We start from the raw sequence: 10,304 nt of genomic DNA on the forward strand, positions 1-10,304 counted from the left end.
TATATATAATTCAATTTGTCCTCTAGTCCTTATTGTGAATTAGAATAAGTGTAGATTCTTTTCCATTTTTTGGGAAATTTTATTTCTCTATATCCTTTTTTACAGAAGGAAATTCTGATTTCCCCTTACTCCTTGATTAGTCCGATATAAATTTTCTGATGTTGATTTTTACTCCCTCTCCACTGGTTTCTATATATTGTTCAGCACTCTGGTATTTAGTAAGAGAGTATTAACCCTTATTTTATTTACTATAATACTATCAAAGTGATTTTTAAACTTAGTCGGTATATCAACTGGATCAACCAAAATGTTGTTACATATTTTTATCTCTGAATCCAGTCATTACAGCAATGGAAGATTCAAATTACAAATAAGTTTTATAATTATTACTATTTTTTATCTATTTTTATTTATTTTTATTAAGGGGAACATTCCTTATGGAATATGTTGGTGAAGTTTTGGATCATAAAGAGTTTAGAAGAAGAGCCAAAGAATATGCCAAAGAGAAAAATGCACATTATTATTTTATGGCATTAAAATCTGATACGATTATTGATGCAACTGTGAAAGGAAATATCTCAAGATTCATCAACCATTCCTGTGATCCTAATGCAGAAACTCAAAAGGTATAGTATACATTCATAGTTCAGTTATTGGGCTTACAAGAAAGTATTATGATTTATTGTCTGAAATAAAACTTTTTTTTTTTCGCAAAGAATGTACATTTTGTTCAGTAATCTTTTATTATTTTGCTTAAAACTTTACTCGTTTTATTTTCTGGGAATTTGTACATTTTTTTTATTACTTCTTTATTCATAATGTTATCAGAACATTTCTTATTGTTTGTTACATAGATTATTTGCATGTAAACAAAATTTTATTAGTTGCTGTGTAAAATTTGTTTATTTAACTAAATTTTTTACAAAAAAAAAAAAGACAAACAAACTTTTAGAACTTAAGTTGTAGGATTACAACTGATTGTTTGCTATTTTTCTTATTTTTTCCCCACAACTTTACGATATATATAAATTTTGGCACTCATCTGGAATACTATTCATATTTTTTTTAGTAAACTAGTCATTTTTTTTTTTTGTAATTTTTACATTTTGTTCATTCGAATATGAATAAGTTTTTATATTTCTCTCCCTTTCTGATTTTTAAATGCACGTTTTTCCCTTTATTGGATCTTATTAAGTGAAAAAAGCAATCTAGTCCTTCTTAAACTTCTCAGTTGCAATGTACACCATAATTGGTATGAGTATTTTCTCAGTATTAGTAATAAGTGTTAATTATTTAAAGTCATATCAATATTTTGTAAAGATTATTTTATTCATTTGTTTTTTTGTTGTTTTTTTTTCAGTGGACTGTTAATGGTGAATTAAGAATTGGTTTTTTCAGCAAAAGGCCAATTGCCAAGGGAGAAGAAATAACATTTGACTATCAGCTTCAGAGATATGGGTATTTTATTTTTTTTTCTTTCAATTATTAATATTAGTAATGAAATTTTATTTTAAAAAATATTATGTATAAATTAAACACACTACTATCAATCTTATTACATAAATTGATAAAATTAAATTTCAAACAAACATATATTATTTTCAAAATATTTAAGTTCTAAAAACTTTCCAAAGTTTAAAAGAATTTTGTATGAATAAATTTAACAATAAATTATATAAACAAAGCTCACAAAACTTGAGATAAAAGTATATTTTTTGTAATGTTTTCTTATTTATTACACCAAAATAGACATCTTCAATCTAGAAGTCTTCAATTGATTTATTCACTTTTTAATGAGGCTCTCACTTGTAAACATTTAAAATATAATTAAGTTAATGTTATTCGTTTAAATCTAGTCCATTTCAAACCAGAGTTGTATTGTTTACTTAAAAAAAGCTCAAATTAATTACAGGAACTAATAATGATATATCAAAAGATTTGATTTATAAACCGAACCATAATTCAAGATGGCCTCTCATATTATTAAATTATCACTGATTTAAAGGCCCATTGATTAACGATGTCACCAACTGAGAAGGTGGTGTTGGATCTAAGGAAGGGAATCAAAACCTGTGACAATGGCCTGAGTAATCATTGTGTTCAGCCTTAATTTATTCAAATTTGTCCAGCTGGTGGCAACAGTAGTGGATGAATTAGGAACATCAGTTATATAGAAGTTGAAAAGGAGGAGAGAATGCTCTATTCCTGGATTCTTCCTAAAGATTTAGGAAGATAGAGGTTGATTGGGAATAGTGACTGCTTGAGTCCAAACAGTTAGGAAAGATTAAATCCACTGAATAGTGCTGTTGGGAAAGGATAGTGATTTTAATTTAGTAAAAAGGATGGAATGATCTAGGAAAAATCAAAAGCTTTGGTGAAGTTTAGAAGCATTAGTACAGTTAATATCAAGTTCAGGAGCAACTTAAATGATTCATAGTCGTCTGCTAGCCTATTATGCCTTAAGTGCCTCTGGGTTGTAACAAGCCGTATTTGAAGATCCCTTATATCTTGATAAATCTAAGATTCATAGAAAGTGGAGATTTTGAGATAGGCATAGAAATGAAGGATGCTTAGGAGATTAAATAAAAGGGTGTTTACTATTGAGTCAGTGGAGGAGCAGGAATAAATTTCACTCCATTTCAGGGTTTTGAGACCAGGTTAATTGCTTGTAGAGGTGAGGATGCCTTGGCTACGAAAAGTAAAAGTTATTTATTAAGAGGATCTTTAGTATTTGTATATAGTATGATTTTTGGATTAAGTCAGGAGTACATGAGTGGAATAGGCAGGGAAAAAGGTTCTTCCTTACAGAATTGATGTCGACCAGTTCCAGCAATGTATTTGACCAGCATGTACCTATGGTGGTTGCAAAAAAGAAAAATAAATTGGGAGGAGTGGAAGAAAACATTTCCAGGTAGGGTCTGTCATGAGAGTTAGAAAGATCAATATTAAGCTCACCTAAAATTATCATATTTTAAGAATTGTTGAGGATTGATTCAAAGTATTCGTAAAAAAAGAACCACAATAGATATCTCACAGCATATAGGATAGGGATTTCATGATAAGAAATTTTGGTGAAAAATAATTTGATATGAGGATAATCGGAAGCGTGTGAGACATTTAGAATTTGGGACTTCAGGCCTACACCTATGCCAGTTTAGTGTAAGTTTCTTTAGAAAAATAAAAAAAACAAAACAAAAGGAAGATGATTTTTTTTTTAACATAGATAAAATGTATGAGCTTATATTGATATTTAATAAGAAGTATCTCCTTCTCTTGTTGTAATAACTGCTTCCATCGTTCATGGAATACTCATTAAAAAGTTTTAACCATATCTTATGAGTCATCTCTTTTCAGAATCATGATAATGGCTCCGGGAAGCCGAAATGTCGATATTTGACTTTGATGTATTTAAAGTAATAAACACATAAGAGGTGACTTTTTTTAAACATTATTTTCGTTGGGATTATTGAGAGTTTATTTCTAGTTTAGAAGCTTTTATTTCTTTCAGATTTGTTTAAACGATGCTTATCAAACCATGATTTGTTCTTTTTACTTTCCCTTTTCTCAAAAAAAAAAAAAAAAAAAAGTAGGTCCAGTCCTCCTGGTCCACATCTTTATTGGTACCTCCTCCAGCTTGGCAGCTTTTCTTGTTTCAGTCTTGAGTCGGTTTCTTCTGCTTCATCTTATCCCGGTGGCTCACCAATGCCAGGTGGTTTAGCTCTTCCCATCATTGAGTGTGTCGGACCCAAAACTTCCTTCCACTTGTAGATGAACTCTATGAAAAAAAGCTAGTTCACTTCTTTCATCAGATGTCCAATTGAACGAGGATGAAGATCCTGGTCTTTCTCAGCAACCTGGCATGGTGTCCTTCCTTGACAGTGCAATCCACCACTGCATGTTCTGCTGTTCCAGAGACTTTGCAACTGAAGCATCTGGGGTTCATGTTCTTTTCGAAGCTCAGCATTTTTCGTCTGTATCTTGTTAGCATCTGTGAGACCGAGTCATATAAGTTGACTATCATTATTGTATTTCTGAAACTTTCTTTACTGATTGTTGGATAATATACTTCTTCCCTTCCCACTTACGTGTCTCTTAACATTATTTCCATGTAGTTTTGTAGTAATTTATCATAAACTCACTTAAATTGATTATAAAATTTGTATTTAACTTCTTCATTCACGATCAGTTGGAAAAAGTATTTCATATACATATAATGTCTATGATTTTTTGTAAAGTATTATATTAAAATTAAATTTTCCCTTTTCAGAAAAGAAGCACAGAAATGCTATTGTGATTCAAGAAATTGTCGAGGTTGGATTGGTGAAGATCCTGATAAAGAGAAAGATCGTGAAAAAAAAGATTGGAGTAGTAGGAAAGAAAGAAAAGAGAAAAAAAGAAAGGAAGAAAAGAGAAGGGAATTGCGAGAGTTCCTAAATGATATGGATGTAAGAATAAGAACTGTTAATTTTGGTTTCTTTCAATTAGTGCAACATCTATGGTTTTGATTATAGTTATGTTATTTTAGTTTCATAATAAAGAGATATTTATTCATTTAAGAATTATTTTATAATATGACTAATTTATGAATTTTTAGGAACATCTTAAATGTATTATTTTGCTGATATTTTTTTGATAAAGTTAAATATGATCTCCTTATGCTGACATATTGATATGTCTAATATTTATTTAATTATTCTAAGAAAAAGAAGATAAACATTACATTATTTTATTATGGTTTACTACTTATATTAATCAATTTCTAACCATTAATGATTACATCATTATTAGATAATATTTTAAGGAACAAAATCTGATATCTTGGTTTATTTTCTAATTTATTAGAATATATCTGTGGGTAGGCTTTTAAATGCTAAATTCTTTTAATACTTTCTGCTTAAACTTGAGCTGAAGTTGTAATAAGCTTTCTTTACAAACAGAGTATTAACTGGAACTGGAATAACTAGAAAAGTCAAGGAAATTTACTCAAGCTAAGATACTTGAGCACCAATTTGCTATCATGAATCAAAATCATTATTTGAGCCGTTCAGTACACACATCGATTAACTCCACTTTTTGAAAAATCTTAAATTTAAGTGTCAAAGCACTTGGTATAGTCATTACGTTTTATATTTATAATAGCTTTCCTTAATAATACAGATTAATACCATTAAACGGAAAATTTTTTTTGGCCATTGAATAATAAGTAATTTATTTCAGAAGCCATTGTGATTAACTCCATACTCTAATGTAAATTGTTTCAACAATGCAATTATATTATTAATTATTGGATTACTTGTTCTGGCCATGTATCAATGCTCTTTTTATTAAAACAGCCAAAGCTGCTTTCCCCCTCTCAACGATATTGTTAACAAAATCGCATCGGCAAACAGATAAAAAGAAGAGCAATGCAAACGGTAGTTAGTATAGCAGTGATCTTGCAAGCTGGATGTTACTGTATACTTCACCAATATTACAAGGACTACATATTTTCTTGGTCTTTTCAACATTACTCTCAGATTGTTTTTAAAGAAATAAGTATATACCGTTATAATCAAGATGAGTGAGACTAATAACAATGTGGATGAGGAACAGTGATGGTTCTTCAATATGATTTATCAACAGAAAGTCTGGTTCAAGAAGACGTTTATCATTTTCCTCGGATTCATCTGATTGCAACAGTACAAATTTCATAACAAACATATTGATTGGAAGGAAAAGAAGTCATAATCCTGATAAATGAACACGAAATTTACAAAAGCATAACAGAACAAAAGGTTTGGCATACAGGAATAGGAGAGGAAAAATAATAGCTCCAAAACATTTGTCGATATAAAATGCAGATGCCGTCAAAAGTGCAACCAAAAAATTGTTTTGGATGAGAGAGAGGCTGCCATGAAGGCATTTTATAGTTTACATAACTTGACCAAAGTATTTTCTTAAGAGGTTGTTAACAAAATATAAAAGAGGTGCCCCACGAATGAAACTAAAGAACGAACATCACATTCTTTTACATATTACTTTCAAATAGACAGACGTGATATTCCCGTTTGCAAAAAATATTTTAGAGACACTTATCAGATGAATGACGAGCGGATATATAAATGTTGTTCTAAAGAACAAGTTACATGTTTGGTTGATCGCATTGATGTTGGTTACAGCACAAAGGCCGTGTTGCAAGCAATAAACAAGATGACACAAATGTTATAGAACATATAAAGTTATTTCCAGCCTACAGTAGTCACTACACCAGAGCTTATAGTCCAAGACAACAATATTTAAATCCTGACTTAAATATTAAGAAGATATATGAACTATACATCACAGAATGTGAAAAGGAAAATGTAGTACCAGTGAAAGAAAAATATTACTATGATTTGTTCTCTACAAAATTTTAATTTTCTTTTTAAACAACCATCTAAGGATACGTGTCAAACTTGTGATGCTTTCCAAATAAAAATTCAATCTTCAGACGGTGATGGAATTAAGACGGCAGAAATTGAAATGGAAACTCACTTAGAAGAGGCTGAACGGGCTCGCAGTCAAATGGCTACCAATAGAATGGCATTTTCAGAAAAAATGTTCACATTTTCTGGACCACATCCATAGCTTATTATAAGCGAAATTTATATGTTTATAATTTCGGATGTCATGAATTCAGTAAAAATATGAGCCACATTTTTGTTTGGCCAGAAACTGAAGCATCTCGTGGGTCTCAAGAAATTTCATCTTGTCTAATTAAGTACATAAAGACTTACACTACCAACTTTGAGAAAATAATAACATATTCGGATTCGTGTACCAGGCAAAACAGAAATATTAAAACTGTCTTAAGTTTATTGAAACTTGTTCAAAGTACAAAAATAAGAACTTAGTCAATTGAAATGAAATTTTTGGTAAGTGGACACAGCTATTTGCCCAATGGCTCACATTTTGCCATTATTGAGTCACATGCAAAATAAAAACATTTTTTCACCAGATGATTGGTACAATATAATCAAAACATGTAAAAAGAAAGCACCATTTCATCTAATCCAAATGACCCACCAAGATTTTTTTTTCAATAAAACCTTTAGAACAATCAATCATTTACAGAAAAATAACCGTCACAGGGTTTCCAGTAAATTGACTTAAAATACGCTGGATAATGTTAGAAAGGTCCAAACCCCATTTCATACAATTCAAATGTGACTCTAATGAAGATACAGAATTTAAAGCTATTAATATAAGAAAATTTGTAGCAGGTAGACCGCAAAGTTTGAAAAATATAGATAAGCCATTATTATATCCTAAAGGTAGAACTGTGACTAGGGAAAAATGGAGAGACATGATGGATCTGCTAAAATTCATTCCTTCTGTTAAACATGATTACTATAAAAACTTGACAACAAATCGAAATGATGAATCCTCGCATACAGCTGATGAAGAAGACATTATTTATAATATTGCTAATGAATTAATCACAAATAATATATTATAACCGAAAACTGTCAACATTCATTTTTATGGAAAAGTTGTAATAAAAAATGTAAAGACTGAATTTAACTTTATTACGTTCTCAGTTGCTAAAGCGATTAACTCCACCAGTCACACAAAAACTGTAACATTACTGATGATTATTTTTTTCAATCTTTCTTATTAATTTTATACACCTTTAGATGAAAGCTATATCTGTATTTATGCATTCTACATTATATATTTGAATTTATATTATAACAGGAATTTTAGAAAACAATATACAGTACTTCATTGCGTTTCTCAACTTTTTGTTTTATGGAGTTAATCGATGTGTGCACTGAACAGCTCATTTGTCACTACAAGTTTACATGATAGTCATGTATACACCAGTGCATATAAAAAGATACATAAATAAGTAATCTAAAACATGTAAGGTCAAAAATATTAATTTTTTGTGATTAAAAATTGTTGGATATTGTCACAAGAGATATGAGAACTTTGATTATATTTTTGATATAGGAACATCATTTAAATCTTAAATATATCCGTATGTATACCTGGAATTAATCCTCCCTACCTCCCAAAAAAAAAGTTAGTGAAGGTGCTGGTTGGTTAGTTTTTTTTATGTTTACGAAACAAAACAAAATATCAGGTCATTAGCACATGAACCATAAATTTATATTTATTGATAAATTTTTTTTCATTTTATATTCCTTGATACAATCATTAAAAAAGATAAGTAAAGTGATAAATTAAAATATAAAAAAGAAGACAACTAATAAAATTAATTAAACTACATTTTTTCATTAATCTGATGAAATAATTACTTCATTAGTAGTACACGATTATCATATATGTTGAAACATATTTTGGTTTAGAAGAAATGATATTGTTTTAATAAAATAAAAATGGCTAATTGTACACTTATCAAATAGATTAATTGACTTTATTGGTTAGAATTATTAATTATTAAAGTAAGTCTTAGTAGCCATTCATTTTTTTATATTTCTGTTCTACATTACATCTAGTTATTATTTCATTAATTTATTTCAGCTCTTAATAACATTAAATCATTATTGGATGGTTTTCGGTTAACTCTAAACTAAAAATAAAACAACTTCACAATCCATAAATTTTTTTCATAAGAGTTGTGTCATCATTTCTTTTTCTGAAGTCTGAGCTAAAATGTCTTCTCATAGTCAAATACAACATAGAAAAAAAATTAAATCTATGTTATCTAACATGTAAAAATGAATATTTGTGTGTTGGTACTTTATGCATTGCCATACCGTTCATTCGATTGTAATGGGGCATTTTGCTATATGTTCAAGATTTTCCCGAGAAGGTTATAGGCTGGTCCAATTTTTTTTTTTTTTTTTATAAAAACAGAGTTATTAACATAATTGAATATTTTTGGCATGTAGCTCAAAATGTATACATTTTTTCATGGTTTATTATATGCCAATTGATTTGTCTCTTTCTGAAGAATACGAAAAAAAAAATATTATTGATTTTATGATATGATTTTTTTTATACTAAAAATTAAAAAAAAAACATAATGTGGCTTATGGTGAAGTAGCTCAACAAAATCTTTTTTAGGAAAAAGTAAATCTTATTCGTTTTTGGCATCGTCTGAAACCCTCAAATACCATTTTTAAAGAAATTAAAAATTAGAAATTTTTCACCTTGATATAATTTAGAGGATATTTTTTTTCTTCCGGTGACTATTGTTCATATAATGGTTCATAACTCCTCTGTATTTTATCTGATTCATACGTTAATAGAACAGTTGGAAAGCTGAATGTCACCTCTTTTAACATACATTAACAAAATTTAGATTAAATGCCCCTAAGGGTGAAATAATGACAACATTTTCAAATGTTTTATTTTATATCTCCGGTTCTAATCTGTATAATTAGATCAAGTTTGTTCCCTATAGTGCAGTTTATAGAGACCTAAGCCACTACCAAGTTTGATGTAGATTGGTTGAGCAGTGTTGGAACTATTTCTATTTTTTTTTTTTTTTCAAAAGAAATCAAAGTCTGATTAAGGGCGGAAATTTTGAGCTAAAAAAATTTATTTTTTAAATTTTTAGAAAATTCGTATTTGAGGGTTTCTTGGTGTGCTAAAAATGAATATCTACTTTGTTTCACTATTAAAAAATCTTTTACCACACTTTTATTGGTCAGAGCGTCTGAATTGTTTCAATATAGTAACAATATTAAAGGACATTAAGGGTTATTATTTAAAAACTATTTATATTTTATATGTTATATACATGACATTTACTATAGTTACTGTCTTATCACTGCATCTATATATTAATTTATACCTAACTTTTAATAGTGTTCAATTAATGCATATATATCCTCAGTAATATCAATAGCAAAGCATTGCTGGCTCTGGTAGTTATTGATACATTTGAAAAGATCAATAAAATATTTTGATCTTAAATTATAATTTAGTCTTCTTCTTCTTTTTTTTTTTTTTCTTAAGTTTTTACCTTCATTATTTGTGCAGGGTGTTTGCCAGTTGAGAAATTCTGGAATATATTGGGAATTTTGTATGGTTAGGGATAAAATCCTGGAATATGTTGGGAATTTTTTATGGTTAGGGATAAAATCGGGAATTCAGAGAAAAATTAGTGAGTCAGGGAAGTCCTCATTAGTCTTAACTTTAATTCCTGGCTTCAATTTCCATAAATTGTAGTACAGCTGATTTGGGGAGTTAAAAGAATGAAGGAAATTTCTTGCAAGAGAACAGAAACTGCTCTGTACTGCTTAGCTCTTTCAGTGAGGCAAAATAAGAAAACTTTATATTTTTCCTGGCTGGCAATTTATATATATATC

The 10,304-nt window shown here is 29.1% G+C and overlaps 1 protein-coding gene across 1 annotated transcript in view; it reads left to right on the forward strand.

Annotated features, from left to right (window-relative positions):
- LOC106687689 (SET domain containing 2) overlaps positions 1-10,304 on the forward strand; it is a gene marked incomplete in the record, with an annotated part of 53,998 nt that overhangs the window by 16,487 nt on the left and 27,207 nt on the right. The window contains 3 exon segments of the mRNA XM_067044648.1: positions 425-626; positions 1,361-1,458; positions 4,268-4,445. Of these exon segments, the coding sequence (XP_066900749.1) occupies positions 425-626; positions 1,361-1,458; positions 4,268-4,445 (478 nt within the window).

The sequence above is a fragment of the Halyomorpha halys genome, unplaced genomic scaffold (assembly GCF_000696795.3).
Source record: "Halyomorpha halys isolate HHAL.00 unplaced genomic scaffold, Hhal_1.1 Scaffold999.1, whole genome shotgun sequence".
Taxonomy (NCBI): domain Eukaryota; kingdom Metazoa; phylum Arthropoda; class Insecta; order Hemiptera; family Pentatomidae; genus Halyomorpha; species Halyomorpha halys.